The sequence below is a fragment of the Limulus polyphemus genome, unplaced genomic scaffold (genome assembly GCF_000517525.1).
Source record: "Limulus polyphemus unplaced genomic scaffold, Limulus_polyphemus-2.1.2 Scaffold1455, whole genome shotgun sequence".
In the NCBI taxonomy this organism is placed as follows: domain Eukaryota; kingdom Metazoa; phylum Arthropoda; class Merostomata; order Xiphosura; family Limulidae; genus Limulus; species Limulus polyphemus.
The window spans coordinates 33,833-54,269 of record NW_013667065.1 but is presented as its reverse complement, the minus strand read 5'-3'; the positions used below and the strand labels follow the sequence as shown (position 1 = coordinate 54,269).

At 32.2% G+C, this 20,437-nt stretch overlaps 1 protein-coding gene across 1 annotated transcript in view; it reads left to right on the top strand.

Moving 5' to 3' along the window:
- LOC106463659 (protein kinase C-binding protein NELL1-like) overlaps window positions 1-20,437 on the top strand; it is a 123,728-nt gene that overhangs the window by 82,485 nt on the left and 20,806 nt on the right. Inside the window, exons 2-11 of the mRNA XM_022391220.1 lie at window positions 10,088-10,219; window positions 10,894-11,044; window positions 11,888-12,158; window positions 13,702-13,774; window positions 14,501-14,583; window positions 15,669-15,797; window positions 16,262-16,355; window positions 18,688-18,767; window positions 19,174-19,276; window positions 19,488-19,607. Of these exons, the coding sequence (XP_022246928.1) occupies window positions 10,088-10,219; window positions 10,894-11,044; window positions 11,888-12,158; window positions 13,702-13,774; window positions 14,501-14,583; window positions 15,669-15,797; window positions 16,262-16,355; window positions 18,688-18,767; window positions 19,174-19,276; window positions 19,488-19,607 (1,236 nt within the window). The remainder of the gene's footprint in view (window positions 1-10,087; window positions 10,220-10,893; window positions 11,045-11,887; window positions 12,159-13,701; window positions 13,775-14,500; window positions 14,584-15,668; window positions 15,798-16,261; window positions 16,356-18,687; window positions 18,768-19,173; window positions 19,277-19,487; window positions 19,608-20,437) is intronic.

The following is a 20,437-nucleotide window of genomic DNA, read 5'->3' as shown; positions in this document are numbered from 1 at the left end:
CACACACATATTGACGTTTATTTATACAGATTAGATGGGGGTCCAACCCTCCTCACGACCTTCTTCATATCATCCTGTATCACTGTGTCAAGTTTGTACTTGAAAAAACTCAGAGTCGTTCTATGAGCCGCTATGCCGCGGATGATAATTCAATGGCTTGCAGAACAAAAATGCTCATAATTCTACGAGGTGAAAAATCTGAAAATAAAACAATCGTATTAAAAAAGTACACAATTCACTTCAAGTAATTAAAAGAGTCAAAATTGTCTTTGACTAAAGTTTTGTTTTAGAATAAAATATTTATAAATTTTCTCAATTAAGTCACTTAGTTGATAAGTGGGACATTTCTGTTATGTAACACTAGACGTACCACATATAAACCCTCTGCGATAAAATGCTGATATCTTAAAGCTTTACATAGTTCGGTAGTACTGTCATTCACGACTTATGGAGAACATCGAAACCTTTAGAGTTTAGTATAATATATTTTTTCTTCGATTTTACTTACAACCAAAGTCATATAGAACTTTCCTAATGTTACCCATAAGTTTCATTATTGATAAGACTTTTTACAACCGCACAATTTGTCATTACAACTGACTTTGCCCTCTTGTTTAAAAGTGTAAAAACAAACTCAAATATCACTAAAATGTACCATTTTCAGTGAAAACTAGAAAATGTTTCTGAGAGGACGTGACCCCGGACCCCCACCCATCCCCTAGTATGGCTTCGCAACCTATTTTCTTTTTCCTCCAAAAGTAGCACCCAATTATAGATTTCTGACAACGCCTCTGCCTCAGGAGTTATAATAATAATAATAATAAATCCTTCAATATAAATAGTTAAAAGAAATTTGTTTGGTGTAGAGGTGGATTGGTGTTAGAATGCAAAATTAGTTTAACTACAAGCTCTAAATCTGCTGCCTCCCCCCAAAAAAGGAGGTAAAGTATGTGTGTGTGTATACATATATATATACGAAATAAAGCAGTTAAGGCTTCATTTTACCAGGTGTGAGATCATTCGGTTTGGAGCTATCTGCACATATACAATGTTGTATGTAAATTGTGTGTAATTTGTAATTACACATTTAATGAGACAAATGACCGTTTAGGGGGTGAAGGTTTTCATCCAACTGACAGAAACATCCAAGTCATACTCTCTTTACATTTTTATCATACCTTTTAGATATGTAGTACACAATCCACATAATGAATCAGAAGAAAATATCGCCTACTCAGTTTCCAATAATCTAACGCTTGTATATTTTTTTTTACTGGTATTCATATTCACGTCACGACTGCAAGTACCGCAACAAACACGCAGATATGTTTGTTTGTTTGTTTTGAATTTCGCGCAAAGCTACATGATGGCTATCTGCGCTAGCCGTCCCTAATTTAGCAGTGTAAGACTAGAGGGAAGGCAGCTAGTCATCACCACCCACCGCCAACTCTTGGGCTACTCTTTTACCAACGAATAGTGGGATTGACCGTCACATTATAACGCCCCCACGGCTGAAAGGGCGAGCATGTTTGGTGGGATGGGGATGCGAGTCGAGCGTCTTAACCACCTGGCCTTGCCGGGCCAACGCAGATATGTACGGTATTAGAAATAATTATGGAAACAATGGTAAAAAAACTGAAATGTCACTTTTTTAATTGCTTGAAAATATATTGTACCAGAATGAAATCAAGTATTGATGGTTTACATTCTAACTGGTTTTCATCCAATCAGTTAGAAAATGACACACCAGTCTATTGCCAATAAAATCAAAGACAGTTATACTCTGCCCAGTAATAGTAGTGTGAATCTAGTGATTGCGCCAATGGTTGAATTACCATAGGACAAGCGTGTAGAAATCAAAGTGTTGGTTGATAATGGGTACTGTGTGCGAAAAATGTAGCAATGGTCTATCTCTGTATTTCAGTAGGAGCTGTATGCAAGACACTGAAGAGGGTATGTGAAACTGGCATTGTTAATAATGGAAGAAGTCGAAGTAAAAAACTGATACCCTCTAACAGTAATGTTAAATATCTCAGGATATATATATTTTTAAATATACGAAGATCTAGCACAGATCTTACCGACGAATTTCTTGTAAATACAGGTGTGAATGTCACCTCGAGAACAGTAAGGTACATAGAGGCACAAGGTGGCCTTAATGCACGTGTAGCAGCTCGAAAATTGCTGCTGAGAAGAAGCCAACAAGCCAAAAGGTTGTTATGGACATTATATCACAAATGCGTGGAATGAGCAAAACTGGAGACGTGTGCTGTTTATTTGAGTTGTTTGTTAACAATCAACAACAGCTTGTTAAACAACGAAGAGGGGAAAATGTATCGTAGTCAATGCACTACATTTACAGAGAAGCATATTGCGGGATCAGTACAAGTTCTGCATCTCAGCTAAAGGTGCGCGAAATTCAAGGCATTCTAACTGCTGACAAGTACTGGCAGCTTTTGATCCATCATGTTATACCCTCAGAAACACGACTCATTTGGCGGAGATTCAGCTTCCAGCAAGACAATGATCCCAATTATACAGCAAATGGGGTGAACGAGGCAATTGAAACATTTACAACTATGGCTTGGCCTGCACAAAAACCTCCATATAAACATTCTTGAGGCTGTATGGGGTTTTGTAAAAATTGATGGTGAAAGGACGACCAAACATCTTGGCTGAATTGTATGAAATAATACAGAACATTTGAAACAATATCCTACAATTGTACCTTGATAAATTTTGCAGTAGTATGAAAACAAGATTTAATATTCTATGTAAGGCAAAGAACTCGTACAAAATATTAGTGCATTATACAACTTATTCGATTTTTGTTTGTATTTTCTGTAATAATGTATTGTACCATTAACAAACTCATCATATAATAGTTAATAATCGTTGTTTGTGACTCCTGTGTGCACATAGTTGGTGTATTCCTATAATTATTTCTACTTCTGCAATCCTATACTGTATTTTTTGTATAATAACGTTGACGATTATCGTTTCTTTTTACAAACATTATGCCTTGACATAGGTCAAGTGATGTATTACAATATTAGCTATAAAATAGTGGAATATTAATTCAGCCATTTAAGTAAACTTACTTGTAATCTTTTTAAAGTTAGCAAATTTTAAAACCGATTAGCATATCAGTTGGTTTTAGAACAAAGCCATATTAGGCTGTCTACTGTGTCCACCGCGGGGAATAACTCTGGGTTTTAGAGTTGTAAATCCGTAGACTTACCGCTGTGCCATCGGGAGACAACTAGGTCATTACAAATTTAACTTTAGATATATAATGATACAAGATTAAGTATACTCTATCATTCAATATTTTAAATAAATTTCCCTTAACATTTACGAGGTAAAATGTTTGGTTCAAATTGGGTGTTTCTGGATGCATAAAAATGTTCGAATGCGTATGTTTATTACTTAAATAAGCGGTAAACGAAAAATTTACATTGCTCCCATATTTCTATAAATAGAAGGCACAACGGCATTCAGTACCGTTTATCATCATAGATTAACTTGCAAGTCGGTTGCAAGCCTCTGATATATCAAAGTTCGAGCTAGATATAAAAAACATAATTATAGAATAATAAAACTGTAGTAATATTTCGTGAATGATTATATTAGATTTCTTATAAGATTATTGTTTTGATAAATAATACACCAAACATTGGGTAGTGATTTAACAGATTAATGTATCAAGCGAAAGACAGGAGAAAAATCACATATTTGTAACAAACTATACTCTGTCAAAACTTAGCGTCGAATTGAAGAAGACGTACAAATGTGTCGAAATTAGAATCCCTGTACATGTGGGTTTTATCTTTCTTTTAACTGTAAACCGTAACTTAATTTTATTTTTCCCCACTGAATTAGTTTTTGAACAAATTATATTTTTTTTTCTGCCAATTTTTATCACTTATTTGTTATAAAAATCAGTGGCAGTGCGCCAGTAGAATAACGACCCACGTTGTTCGGATCTCTTGTCCTACTGCTACCTATCTGTTCGCTTTCTAGCGGAAGCAGCTGACGTTAGCCCTCTACAGGTGGTGGGACCAGACGATACCTTCTACATTAGCTAATCACTTGCAACGGCACAACTATTAATGAGGTTTAGTCCTATTACGTTCACAAAGACCACATTCTAGACATCTGATATTGAGGACAGTTCTGCTCTTTTTTTACTTTTTGGTATATGTGAAGAGGGGCAGAACAGACGCTAATACTTAAAGTACCCTATGATGAGTGAAACCAAGCTGAAACGGTCAGTGGCTACAGACAGCGACAGAATGACCTTCTTAAATATTTGTTTGTTTGTTATTTTACTTCAGAAAAGCGGTGAGAAGAGTCTCTTAAGGGTATAATTAGTAACTGGAAGACCATTTTAGAAGAGCAATATTTCTTGATCTTATTCTCAGCACATTGAAGTACGCGCAACTGTTTTGCGTATCTACTCCATGCCCACTGAACCTCTGATGAAATTGTGGACCAGCTGTCACACGAATACTGAGAAAGAAACAGGACGATATAAACTGGCCGAAGGCATTTGCTTGGAGGTTAGATAAACTGAATATCAACTATCACACCTGTGTTGCGAAGTCCGATCTACCAATGAAAATAATACACAAAATATTAATATCCGCTGATGTGAACTGGTTGTTTAGAACAGTGCTAAACCTTAACGAGCGTTAGTCGAACAAACTGACACTTTCGCATGGCTGTATGGTCGTTTGGTCAACTTTAGTTCTAAGTAATAACACTAACAGTTGTACACAGTTTAGAATCAAAGCAAAGCAAACTGTGTTTGTCTTCTCAAGTAAATATTAGGTGAACGCTGTATACAGAAAATCTACTGAATATTAAAAGTTACCCATCAAGAACGGAGAAATTTGTAAACTCTCCTCTTCAGTAAAGTTTATAACGTCATCAGCATATCTGCAGGTGCAAAAGGGATTATCATCGAAATAAATAATAAACAACCAAGCCACAAGTAAACGTGCGTTTATTGAGTAACCTGTAAAGATAAGACGCGTTTTATTAGCACGATAGATTGAATACAACTGTACTGAGGTGAGTTTGATATCACATCGAACTGGAAACTTTGCGTTTGTGCGCAAATGCTAGAAACCAAGTTTATCAGTATCGGTTTGGTTGTTGATGGGTTACAAATTCATGCTGTAACCATTTCCACGAAAGTAATGTTTTGACTAATGGACGTTTTACTGTGTGAATGTTATTTCCAATTTTTTTATGAGAACACGATAAAGCGTTGGAATAAGGCTGTATGTTTTATTGATGAAATCTTCCTGTGACCACCAGGATGTTAATTATACAAAGGACCAAATGGCTTATCCTGCATTTCATGGTTCCTGTCATGGGTAAGAAAAAATACATATGTGACATCAAATAAAGTAGGTATATGTTATTACATATTTATGTGGAACTTAGGAATTTCGAAAGTTGCATTTTTAAAACTGTCGCATTAAGATGAAGGTTATTCAAATAAAATTAGTAAATAAATAAAAACTATATTACGGAAAATATACCGGTTTAGTGAATCAAGTAGAGAAGTACAGTTTAATCGACGAAAACAGTCGTGAATTTTGATTTGTAATTTTTTGTTTAAAAAGTGATAGATCATTCTTAATTGCATGTTTTGTTTACTTTGGATATTTTTATTAGAATACAGTCGGTGATTGTAGAATTGTATTTTTTGTTTATTTTGTCTAAAGTCTTAATCGGAGATTGTTGAAGGTTTTGATCAATATATATATGTTTGTTTGTAATTAAGCACAAAGCTACACAATGGGCTATCAGTGCTCTGCCCACCACGGGTATCGAAACCCGGATTCTATCGTTGTAAGTCCGCAGACATACCGCTGTGCTACTGGGGGGCATATATATATGTAATAATAATAATGTTGGTATGTTATAATTATAAGATATTAAAGCGTGAATTACATTTTTTTTCATATTCATAAATACTGATTACAAGAAAGCTACTTATTTTTAATTGTACATGTTGTTTCTATTTCCATTAATGACATATGTTAATTAGGAGATTAATTTTTATATATAGTTTCTTTTATTCGTGAAAAATGCTCTTCAAATATATGAACAGCTTGAGACAGTAGCTCATATTTTTTTATCTCGAATGTATACATTTCAGTCCGTTATATTCAACACATTTTATTTCTCAAAGTTTGACCTATTGCACAAAATCAGTAAAATTTCTAAGGGGACATATACGATCAAAATATTGCGTTTTTTGAGGTAGAAAAATAAGTATTTTTTTAAGCCTATCAACAGATGTCAAAAATCCATATCAAAACGAATTACTTATATATATTATGTCTAAATGAAGTTTTAGTGTAGGATTGAAATTCCTCTTGTTAACCTGTTGGACGACCTAGGTTTCTCTTGTTAGTATGGATTTTCTTCAAGTTGTTAATGAACTTTATCGACTTATTTTAGATTTCTCTGCTAGCTCAGGTTTTCCTCAAGACCGATTGAGTTTTTAGTTATATATTCATTTTATTTCTTGCACCCCAGTAGCACAGCGGTATGTCAGTTGACTTACAACGCTAGAATCCGGGTTTCGATACCCGTGGTAGCCAGAGCACTGATAGCCCATTGTATAGCTATGTGCTTGATTACAAACAAACAAAATTTTGTTTCTTATGCATCTGAATAAAATAAGCCTTAAATCGGACTGTTTATGTCTGGTTGTGCAAGAGTTTGTAATCAAGATAACTTACTATGGAATATTAATCCATTCACAGAGAATTGCTAATGTGGTGAAAGTTATTTACCGCAGATGGTTTTTAGTTCATAAAGATTAGTCCTAACAGAATAAATGATGTTGTAAGTAAACATATCAATTTAAATAAATTACAATTTCTCATTAGTTTATTTACAAAACTACGGATAATGCAGCTGTGTTTGAATATGTTAGCATTTATCTGAAACTAGAATTATTCATGAATTTTAACCATGCATGTGACAATGTTATCTGTCATTATTTCCTTCATGAATATTGAAGAAAATAATAATTGTAAACTAGAAGCTGTTTAAACTGTTATTTTTTACTTTGTAAAATATTCTAATAATATATACGGTAAAGTTATAGCTTTCTAAACTCAGAAAAACCACAGAATGAATTTCAAGAATCATTACTTTTGATAGGAAAATTATTAATCTGAGTTTATGTTTATTACTAATATTGTGAAAATTTAGATTGTATTGGAGTTTCATTTTAATTTTTGGGCTTTTTCACACGGAGTAAAATATATTTTGCCTTTTTAATCCTATGTTTTATCATGATGACAGAAATTGAGTACGTTATATTAAGGCCCGGCATGGCCAGGTGGTTAGGGCGCTCGACTCGCAATCTAAGGGTCGCGGGTTCGAGTCCCAGTCCCACCAAACATGCTCGCCCTTTCAGCCGTGGGGGCGTTATAATGTTACGGTCAATCCCACTATTCGTTGGTAAAAGAGTAGCCCAAGAGTTGGCGGTGGGTGGTGTTGACTAGTTGCCTTCCCTCTAGTCTTACACTGCTAGATTAGGGACGGCTAGCGCAGATAGCCCTCGTGTAGCTTTGCGCGAAATTCAAAAAACAACAACGAAAAACAAACAAACGTTATATTAAAAAGTATTTCTGAGCCTCGATAACTACGTCATTACATTACATATCGTCACGTCCTGTAATGCTTAACTGATGATCCTGGATCTTAACAATAGCTCTGTAGCATAGTTTCCATTGCAGAAGGCTTCATTTTAAGGCTGTCATGTCTAAATCACACCACTTCTCCCTGCTTTGTTTTCATAATCCATCTAGTGTACGAGAACAACGGTTTCTCAGCACATGATTAAACAATCCTATCGCAGAGAAATACATATGCCCTGCGTCTGGCAACTTGACCAGTACGTTTTCGTGGAATAGCATGAATACCTGTTTCATTCTCCAGCTGATGAGCCTGTGTCATGTTGTCCTCATTTCCAGACGGAGATCTTTCATGGTTATGTTGCATATTGTTGCTTGGGGTAAGTGGACAGCTTTTGCCACTGCTGCATTTTACTTATCACGGCCGCTGTACGACTTGTTGCAGGTCTCTTTTTCGATAGTTCTGATGTCCCAAGTTGATCTATATTCCTTTATTTTTCAATATCTTTAAGTACAAGGGTTATCTCCATTTTAGAAATTCTAAATTCACATCTGAACATATCCTTATGACATGAGTATATATATATATATTGCATCAGAAAGGGCGATCGATTTTCGGTAGTGCTAAAGTTTATCCACGTAACACCAAACAAATTAAAAATTAACTTCTGAACCATTCCATTCTAACGCGACTTTATATCCGTTGTAGTTGTCATGTAGCTTGCTGATCTTCGTATATAAAATTGTTTTAATATAAACAATTCAATCCTGTATACTTGCACGTCAACTGCAGTAGCACCTAAACTCGTTTTACATGAACTTATAGTTAGTTTAAATTTGAGTAAGCTTACCGTATTTATTGTGAATCTAAAAAAAAAAATCGACACAGGGATGTTTATATGTTCGATGGGACAGAAACACATTAAGATATCTTAAAAACTCTAACATTTGGTTTTTCGACGAGACTGGCAAATGTCCTATGATTGTAACGATTGAACATAGCGTGTTTATTCTAAAAATATCGTTGTGATAAGTGTATCTTTGTTAGGAGTTAACAACTAGTAGTGGTATTTTCGACTTAAACATGCACCTTATGCAGTACTTGAGCTGAACATTCAGGTCAGACCGTCAAATGTTCTTATGTTTCAGATATCATCATCATGTTCTTTACAGACCTCAAGTGATCTAGAGGGAAGATATGAAAACTCTCCATTGCGTTTGGTGTTATGTCCATTCCTTGAATTCTATTCTGTCCAGGTTTTTATTTCTTGTACTTCTCACTATCGTTGTACGGCAAGTATATTTAGGTCTTCCTCTGCGTCTTCAACTGGCCTTCAGCATTGCTTGTCTTGTGAATCTATCTTTCTTCATTCTTAAAACATATCCATAATATCTCAATCTACATAATTTGAGCTTTTCTATGATTAATTATTGTCCACTTCTCTCTCTTAATGTCTCTACACTTATATGATCAAATCGTCTGATCTTCATTACATTTTTTAACAATTACTTTAAAAACTTCTCAATCTAGACTTAGTTTCGTATAATCCTTTCTATGCCAATAACAAAACTATTGAACGACTTAAGCTTCATCTTAACAGATAAACCTGCATTATTCCATATTCCATTCAATTTTATAAAAGCAGCTGCGTTTCCCAATACTGTTCTTACTACCTTGCGTGTATCTCCATCAATACTAACTAATTAAACTACCAAGATATAAAAAAATGTTCAGGTATAGCCATCCCTAATTTAGAACTGCTGATCAGAGGGAGGGCAACCAATCAAAAGTGTCCAACACCTACGTGGCTACTCTGAAATGAAGAATAAGATTGACTGTCACAGTTATAAAGTAGCATATATAGCGGCTCGAATCTCGAACCTTTCGATCCGTAACGCGCTGTGCTAGCCAATTAGGTCATGCCTGGCTCCAGTTAGATTATTGATTTTTCTAACAACAACCACGAAGCACGTATATACCTTTATAAACTTTACTTAATTATGCCACTCAACCGATTAGTTATAACAATTATATTACTAAGAAAACTCCTTCATATATTTCAAGGTAATTCTATTTTTATACCTACGATGGCAAAGGTTTTGTTATGGATATTATATGCTAACTTTTTTAAATTTTAAACACTCTAGATTAATTTATTGGTTTCAGTTTTTTATTTTTGTTTTAAAAAGACATTTCGATAATATGAACAAATATAACAGCATAAAAACAAAAGAGTGGGTAACTGTTTCATGAAGGTTAGTTTTCTGACTCGAAGACTCATCGAATTAAAATTATATTTCTTTTGTTTCTTTTCCAATAACATAGAAATATTTATATGTGTTTTTGGAAATTTAAATTTTTGTATTGGATTACATTTCGTTAACTGAATATTTGCCTTGCCTGTTGTTTTATTTAGCAGCAGGTCTGCAGATTGAACCATATTATCAAGTAGATCTCATTGATGGACTTGATGTTTTAAACTCCACCTATCGAGGCTTAACCGTAGTAGAAGGATTTCATAAACTAGCCCCAGCTGTCAAACTGACAGGTATAGTATTACTCTATTACTATTAGTTGTTATTATGTTCGTGGATCAGTAAAAGGTTAACAGTATTTGTATTTTTTTCCCATTTGTTAATTTTTTTGCAACTCTAAAAAAAAAAAGTCGATCAATGAATATTATAAGGTACTTATAACTTTTCCGTTAGTCAGACTCGGAAGAACTTAGCAACTAATGAAATATGCCACTCATTAGATTAATTAATGATTTTAATCGTATCTTGATTTTAGGTATGTAAATTTTAAGCAAAGCCTATTTGAACATATTTAATAATGTTCTTTGAACTAAATTTTAAAGGATTATGTTTCTAATGGAAGTTGTAACTATATTTTGTGGTAGGCTGTTTAATAAATTAGTACTAGTACTCAGTAGATCTTTATTGTTTTGGAGACTGTTTTGTATTGCGATTGAATTGGTTTCTCTATCTATATTTTTATCATTTCATGTGTTGGCTGATCCGTGATCGTCAGTCATACATTTGAACAGTAATTATATAATATTTCGGTTTAAATTTTGTCTAGTACTTTTTCGATGATGTGTAGTCATGAACAATTAAATTGGTAAATGTTATATTTTTTGTTATCATGAGTGATCGGTAACCATTATTTTTGGCAGTTTATGATCATGAAAGTAAGCTTACTGTTTCCATTTTTACTGTATAGGGGACAGCAGGCAGCTTCTTCTTCCACCAGAAAGTTATGATAGAGCAGCTAAAATACTTTCACTAAATAACGAATTTACATTCCTGGTGACACTCAAACAGAAACAAAGAAATACTGGGACAGTTTTGGGGTTTTCAGAGGGGAACACCAGGTAAACTTGAATCACATCTATTTATATTCCCTTTTTAACATATTTGAACTGTTGCTATTGGACGTAATTTCTGAGTGGCATCATAAGTCATATTCTTTGGTTAATTTCTTCTCTGTATCTATTATTAGTTCTTTATAGAGTGCAGAGTTCATATATTTCATTATATCTGTGTGTTGCTAAAACTAAAAGGTAATAAAATTGTGATTAGAATTTGAAACAATAACAACTAATGTAATGTGTGTGTGTGTGTTATGGAAAATCTATTAAATAATTTGATGTATTGAGTCTTGGATACAAGCTGATGCTGTAAAAAATAGCTTATTACATCTTAGTAGTAGCTCAGAATTTGGGCCTTAGGTCTATAGTTATAAACTTATATCATTTACTTTATTGAAAAGTTCAAAAGTTTATAAAATATAGATCCAACATCTGAAATTGAGCTACTGTCATATAGGGTATAGAAAGAATGAACAAGGTTGTGTTTTCTAGAAGTCATACATTTGAAACTAATAGTTGTGTTGAAAAAAAAAAAAGAGTAGTTTATAAACCACACCTCATTAAAGTTTCATTATAAAATTGTTGCCAGGGTATTATTAACATATAATCAATAAATCCATTAATTTCTAGGTTATATAATTGATAAAAATGTAAGGAACAATTTTATTTTCATTTTATCAATTTATTTTGCTCTTCCCACAAAATACAGATTATAGTTTAGAAAGCTTATGTTCCAATTATATTGGGTATAATAATTTTTTGGTGTTTTAGTTTAGTCATTTATTTTTAATACAGTGTAGAATACAACTGCTATTATTTTATGATATTTCATTTATTTCACTTCAGGTTTCTGGAAATTCAGAGTAGTGGCAGGAAGAATGAGATACGTTTGCACTATACTCACAGTAGCATGGTTTATGTAGAAACATTTCCTTATCATTTAGCTGATGATAACTGGCACCAGGTTGCTCTATCTGTCAGTGGCAATGCTGTTGATTTATTTGTAGACTGCAACCGTATTTATAGACGGGTAATTTTTGATGTTGACCGAAATGCAACTGTAAGAAACACTTCACTCTGGCTGGGTCAGAGGAATTTGCATCACTTTTTATTTCAGGTTTGTATGCATTCTTCTAGCTAACTAATACTATACGACCATTGTGTTAAGAAAAAAAAAGACAGGTTAAAAAAAATCAATACCATACTTCATCATTGTCAAAGGTGTTTAATATACTGAGCTTAATCATAAATTAAAACATTTCAGTATTGCAGCTTTCTTTATTAAGTTAATGAAGAAAAAAATATTAAGTATTTAAATATTTTATTTGGTAAGATAAGTATGTGTATAAAATTGAAGTTGATCTACTGATACTGCCAAATGCTACATTTGTAAAAATAGGCTGGTTATTGCAAGATAACTTGACTTGAAGATATAGTAGTAATGTTTATTTGGAAATTTAAGTAAGTACAGCAAAAATTTTTTTAGAAACAAAACTACATTAACATCAGAACAAAGCAGAAGTAGTATAAAGTAGTATGGAAAAAGTCATGTGAGCTATCAATATAAAATTTTTACAACAGCTTCACCTAAAAGTAAAAGTGGACTATTTGTAGTTTTTTTGTCATTTGGATTATAGACGGCTGACTTAGAGCAGTAGAACTATAGGGTGAAAGCACATGCAGATAAATAAGTATTAATTAGGCCAAGCAAACTAGATTAGCAGTTTTTAGCTAAAATTTTCAAACTAATCATAGAGGTGGATGGTTATTATTTATTGCCAACTTTTAAGCACAAATATGCTAAATTTTATGAAATTCTCCTAATTAAAGAGCATTTAGTGTCACATGATATTAGCTTAAATAATGATGTCTGATGCAGCTGTACCGAGTGCATGTGGGTGATGACAAGAAACTGTTATTCTAGATTCCATGGCATTACTATAAAGGAAGTTATTAACAGTGTTTTAAAGAAGAAAAACTACCACCATATATTTTAAAGAATCTGGTTGGTTCTGTAAAGTATAGGTCTGTTCCAAATAATAGGATTGCAATCCTAAAGCTAATGTTGGTTACTATTGAGTGTCACTTTCTTACTTGCTGTGGCTTGTTCATGTGTATTGATAAAAAGTCATGATATCTGATCAAAAACACCTTAGGTGTGTGAAAAAAAAAAGGTGTGGCCATAAAAGGATTGAGCATGCAACTTGAAGGAATGAAATCAAAATTGGCAGCCGAACTGGTAACTGCAATTATAGCATTGATAAGAATTTTACCTCAAACATCCAGTCGTTAGTTAGCTAGGCTGTGTATTTTGTTTTATCCACCATCATTCCCCTTCATTGTAAAAAAATGTGGTCTGGATAACTAATGAATGAATATTTGCTGTAAAATTCTTATCATGTAGCTACCAATTTTGACTTCATTTTTTTAATTCACATGCTCAGTCCTTTTTTGGCCACACCCTGTTTCACACCTAAGATGTTTTTGATTGGATATTATATACAACCTTGTGAGTATTTTTTGAATTGATTCAACTAAGACTGTTTTAAGAAAACAGGTTTTAAAATGCAGATTTTTCAAATTGTCTCTGCTAGATATTCTAAAACTTATTCCATTTATATCTTAAGAATGATCACTCTAATAAAATCAATAACTTCTAGGGAATTCTGCAAGATGTGAAAATAATTGGAAGGCCACATGGATATATCATTCAATGTCCATATCTTGATACAGGTGTGTTGTATGTTGTTTTCTTCTAATTTTAAATCTCTACAAACAAATCTAATGATTTCTTTGAAATAGCACTGGTTGAAGCCAGCATTGAGTTGTATCAAAGAATTGAAATATGCTTTTTTGTATCTTAAAAATGTACTTTTGTTGAAATGGACAACCTGCCTGTTTTACTTGTCATTAAACAGCATTTCAGTTCATCAGGGGATTGAAATTTTGTGTAATCACTAATTCATCACTTTAGTTGTCCATTTCATTACTGAATTTTCCCATGTATATAACTTGTTAACCATATATTTCAAACAATGTACCTAAACCTAATTTAAAGCTAATATAAGTAAATTTATTTAATTACTTTTTATTGCTAGTAAAAGATGAAAACAAATATAAAAGAAGAAAATTTAACACATACATGTAAGCACCACAACAAACATAATAAGTTGATATTGAAAATTCTGTGAGAGAATGTAAAAATAATTCTAACTTGTACATCACTTAGATAAATCAAAAAGTACCATTATCAGTTCCACTAAGTACCTAAAAATATGGCATAAAATTTATGCATTGCATATTTGTATATATTATTTCCAAGTTATATATTATGCTGACCTTTATAGGAATACAGAAAATTCATTATAGTGTATATCAGCCATTTTGAAGGCATTATATGTAGTTAGTTTAATAAGTACGGAATGTCTTGAATATAGATGTATATACTTTTCTTAACAGATTGTCCAACTTGTGGTCAATTTAAACAGTTGCAGATGTCTGTGGTACATTTGGAAAATTATATGAAAACTTTAACACAAAGAGTAAGTATGTTATTACTGATCTTTATAAACATTTTTATTCTTGCTAAATTAAATATCTTTCTTTTTTTAAGGTAAGCGAACTTGTACTAATACCTACTAGAAACTGCAGATTCAAGTAGTGTTAGTATTGTTACCTTGACACAAATCAATCTATTCATTTAGGATGTATATTCAAGTAGTGTTAGTATTGTTACCTTGACACAAATATACATCCTAAATGAATAGATTGGTTCAAGTAGCGTTAGTATTGTTACCTTGACACTAATCAGATTTATTCATTTAGGATGTATATTCAAGTAGCGTTAGTATTGTTACCTTGACACTAATCAATCTATTCATTTAGGATGTATATTCAAGTAGTGTTAGTATTGTTACCTTGACACTAATCAATCTATTCATTTAGGATGTAGATTCAAGTAGTGTCAGTATTGTTACCTTGACACTAATCAGATCTATTCATTTAGGATGTATATTCAAGTAGTGTTAGTATTGTTAACTTGACACTAATCAGATTTATTCATTTAGGATGTATATTCAAGTAGTGTCAGTATTGTTAACTTGACACTAATCAGATCTATTCATTTAGGATGTATATTCAAGTAGTGTTACTATTGTTACCTTGACACTAATCATATTTATTCATTTAGGATGTAGATTGAAATTGTGATCATTTTTATACTTGAACTAATCAGATTTATTTTATTTAGTCTATATCCTTCAATCGAGCTTCAGATGCCTTTATGCTTGTGTAATAAGTACATTTACTAACCTTGTGATTGTAAACTTGAAATGTTAACCAAATCAGCTAACTCAGGAGTGCCAAATTTATTTCACTTTGGGGCTAGGTTCATGAATAAGTGTCTGTTCAAAAGCCTTTTCCCTTCCCCCCATCACAATTGTTTAACATTGACTGAACTTTGTTGAAAACAGCTGGAACTTGTTATTAGTAATTCTATTACAAATTACTACTCTATAGCATACATTCTCTGCATATATTTTGGGTTCTGTTGTTTGGAAGATGGATTATACTGTGTATTCTCTCTCATTTAGCTGTAATTGTGAACTATTTGTGTATTGTCATTTAGATAGTTCAAGCAGAAGAGAGATTGGCTTTGGTAGAAGAATGTGAATGCCATAAGAATTGCCATATAAATGAAACAGTTCATATGGATGGCTCATCCTGGGAAGTTGGTTGTGAAATTTGCTCATGTGTGGTAAGTTTTTTTGCCAAATTCACCTTTTATTGTGTGTTTTTTTCTTTTACATTTTATAAGACTTGACAATTCTCTTAATTTCTTGATATTATCAAGTTATTTTTGTGCCTATGTAATAATGAGTAATTAAACAAGGTATAAAATATGCTTAAAGCATTACAAGCTGATATGCAAGGTAACATTAAACAAAATGATTTGTGCAGATAACTTTCAAAGTCAAGCTCTTAATTTAGACATAGAATATTGGGTTAAAGTAAAATAAAACGAGAAATTATTTTAATTTCTCATTAATTATTCTATTTTATGCCAAGTGAATAAAAGCTATTACATTGCATGTTACATATTGTAAGATTTCCAAGAATTAAATAGTACATTCTATTTATACTTGATATTATTAGATATGTCTGTATTGTCAGTTTTTAGAGTATATTTCAATAAAATTCTATTCTTTTTGACATTTATAGAAAGGAACAACTACATGTCATCATAAACCATGCATTACAACACAATGTAAAAATCCTGTTCAGCTTCCAGGAGAATGTTGCCCAATATGTCTGAGTAGGTATTCATATACTTGTTTTTCTTCCAGATTTATACTATTAAAAGTGTTATAGAATTAGTTCTTCAGAGAGATATTTACAAGAGGAAATACCTTATTAAGTGTTTTTATAGCAAACTGAAATCATAGTTTTGTTATTTTGTTTTTGAGGTGGTACATAGAAAGAAATTTCATTGTAACATTTCACTGAATGTTTAAGACAAGCTAAAGTACCCATCTTTGTCTAGGTTATGAACTAAAAAAATGTGGGGGTGGATGCTATGATAAATAATGTAAAAATCCTAACTTTCACACAATTTATTTATAGCATAACTTATTATTACCTCACCAAAAGTTTTGTATAAGCTTTAAGAACTCACTAAGTATATACTTAAATCTTGGTACACACAGTGTGATATTCAGGGTGATTTTGTATGAAGAGGCAGTGGCAGTAGGGGAGCTTTCTATTACCTGCTTTCAACACCCTCCTTCCACACTGTTTCACTTTCTTAATTAATTGATGTCATTGGCTGAAGAAGTGTCTTATTGGATGAAGTTGTAAGGTGACAGGTCTAAGTAGGAAGTGAGTAAGAAATGGCTATTCATATCAGCGTTGTGGTGGCTGTTGTTGTATCATCTTCATCTGAGTTTTTTTGTATTATTGCAATAGTATTGACCAGTTTTTGCATTACATTTCTCCATTGAGAATGCTAATGCACTCTCTGAGATATATAAGACAGTTGTGTGTTTATGTTATGTCAGAAAATTTAATGTATGTGTGTCTTCTTATAGCAAAGCCACATTGAGCTATTTGCTGTGTCCAACAAGGGAAATCTAATCCCTAATTTTAGCATTGTAAACCTGAAGACTTACCACTGTCCCACCAGGTGACAGAAAATTTAATAAAGTTTGTTTTGTTTAGTGTAAGAACATGGTGCTATATATGAATGTAGTTAATGTGAACTTGCGTCAAAGGTAATAAGTGGTCAATAACATCAATAATGGGGTAGAGGGGTTGTGAATTCCCATTAACATGCCCCTTTTTCTAAACTATCATCCCACGAAGTTTGGTTGAGATTGGCCCAGTGATCTAGTAGTTACATAAGGGACAAACAGACACACAGATTTTTGTGCTCTCTATATATATAGATTTTAAATTTAATTTCGTCTGTGATAAGCTTCATATTTGATGTATATTGTCAATACACAACACTTCTGTTAGTGGGTGTCCTGGCATATATGGCCAGAATGTTTCTTTGGATACTTGAAACTGAATATGTGGAAGTCCCCAAGATATCCATGCTTTGATCCTATATGCCTATAGGCCTAAAAAGAAAAGCCTTTCTTTATTTCCACTTTCTAACCACTCCTATTTCTTATTTTATTGCTTCAACCATAAATTTTGTTATTATTTTTTTTTAATCAAATTTTGACATGAGCTTAATTTCAAAGTAGATTTTACATCCTTGTAGCTCATTTTTTAATGATTGAAAGAATAAATCACAACCCACATTAATCAATCCTCACCATTAGTATATCGAAACATTACATGTTTGTTCACACTAATCAATCTTTACCATTAGCATATCGAAACATTACGTGTTTGTTCACACTAATCAATCTTTACCATTAGCATATCGAAACATTACGTGTTTGTTCACACTAATCAATCTTTACCATCAGCATTTCGAAACATTACGTGTTTGTTCACACTAATCAATCTTTACCATCAGCATTTCGAAACGTTACATGTTTGTTCACACTAACCAATCTTTACCATTAGTTTATCGAAACATTACGTGTTTGTTCACACTAATAAATCTTTACCATTAGCATATTGAAACATTAGATGTTTGTTCAGCTCTGGTCCTAACTCCTTATGAAATATTCAGAATGCATTGATACTATTCATAATGCTTCTGAGACACATCTTGAACAACATTACATGTACACACACACACACACACACACACACACACAGATAAATAAGACTAATAGTAAATAGGTGTTCAGTCCAAATGACCTAATCTGAAACATGCGGTGTGACAAAGCTGCATGGTTACAATGACATTTAGCATACATTTCAGATTTCTGAAATCTCCGAGGTGAGACTTCCAAAATTGATGGGTGGAAGTTCTGGACTTCCGCTTTTGCAAATTAGTGTAAGATCTGAATGTAGAATCCTTTTGTAAGCAAAGCACCGATTCATACTGAATTATTAATAGAACTGAAATTTTGAATTATTGTATATTTATTATGTAATTATACAAAACTTAATGCAATTTGTTATATTCTGGTGAAAAACTCTCAAATAAGCATTGTACAAAAAATTAATAATTTTATCTTTTACAGAAAAGTGCTTAATGAATGGAGAAATATATGACCACGGTGAAGGAAAGAAATTTGGAAATTGTCAAAAATGCTATTGTGATGTAAGCAGAATTACATTTGTTAAATATATAAAATATATGCTTTCTTGTTGTTCCAACACTATCATGTTATAATAATTTCAACACTTTCTAACTAAGGATTCTGTTTTAAGTATGACATAACTAACTTGTGTTGTGAAAAACACAGTCATAAGAAAGTGTAATACACTAATATTTAGATGCATATTATTTCTAACTAGTAATTTTGAATTTCTGTATTTTTGTTGACATCATATTGTGTGCAAATCCTTATTACTGAATGTAGGTCTTTGTAAATTTTCTTTGCCTTTGAAACCGAAGGACTTGAATTGTTAATAGTTTAAACAGTATAAAGAGGGTACATGATGGCAACAGATATATTATTTTGTGTTTTGTTAACAAGTAATGTATATATTGTTTTGTTTTTCAGAATGGCAACATGATCTGTGAAAGGAAACAGGAATGTCCACCTTTATCTTGTCCTGTAAAAGATAGCTTTATTGTAGAAGGAGAGTGTTGTAAAGTTTGCAAAGGTTAGTAACTCCAGTAAATAAAAACATCTCTATAGTTGAAGTAACTTTGATTTGTTACGTATTTGAATTTTAGGGTACATGTATCTTCCTATCACAGACTTTATTAACATAAGAATTCAGCAATAAACTATAACCTCAAGTTTATTTATACTGGCCTTTCCAGTTAAAAACGTTTAACATTATTTTTGTTGCATTATTTATTTACTTATAGGCATAGACTATTGTTCCAAAGGTCATGATTGCCATATTAATGCCAATTGCAGTAACCTCTACACTCGTTATATTTGTCATTGTACAACTGGCTACCAAGGAGATGGAAAGCACTGTGAAGGTAGAGTGTTGACATATTCTCAATATATCAATCTAGATGATACCAATTTATCCTTTACCTTTGGTGTGAAATGTATTTTTTGGAAATTGAGTAAATTACAAGATCCTTCTTTAAAGTATGGAGTATTATATACATGTTAACAAATCTTAATTACTAGCTACCTTTACAAATGTTTCAAGCTGAACCAAATTCAGTGTACCTCAACCATTTGATTGTAGATCTAAGTTAACTAAGCATTTTTATATAACTTTAACATGTAAACATTTTTGTTTTGCAGATTTTAATTATTATTTTAATTTGAGTATATATTTAAATCCACGTGTTTTTAACACATCTGTGTTTGCAGTAGTAGATAACAAAGAAGTAAACATTAACATTGACATCACTACAAATGTGAATGAATGTCTTCAAAGATTGGGGTGAATCTTATAAATCCATTGTAAGACGAATGTCTAGTGATAATTTACCAGGAATATTTGTATAATGTGCAAAAATAACATTTAACAACTTTTTACAAATTTTATAGTTTAAATCTTGATATGAGCTATCCAAATTTTCTCTAGACCCAGAAGTTTTAAATGATAGCTTTATAGTGTGGTAGTTATTCTATTTAACTGGTATTTTGTTCTATCTCCTTAATAGTGTCAAGTGACAATGTGGTGACTGTTTTTAGTATGATATTTATAACAATGTATTTTTTAAATAATAACTACAGTGATAAACATTGTAAGGATCGTTTTGTCTTCACTATCTTATGAAGCTATTTCATTGTACACCTAGGCTAACTGAACATTTTTATAAAAAATTTTTTGGTGAAATTTTCTTTTATA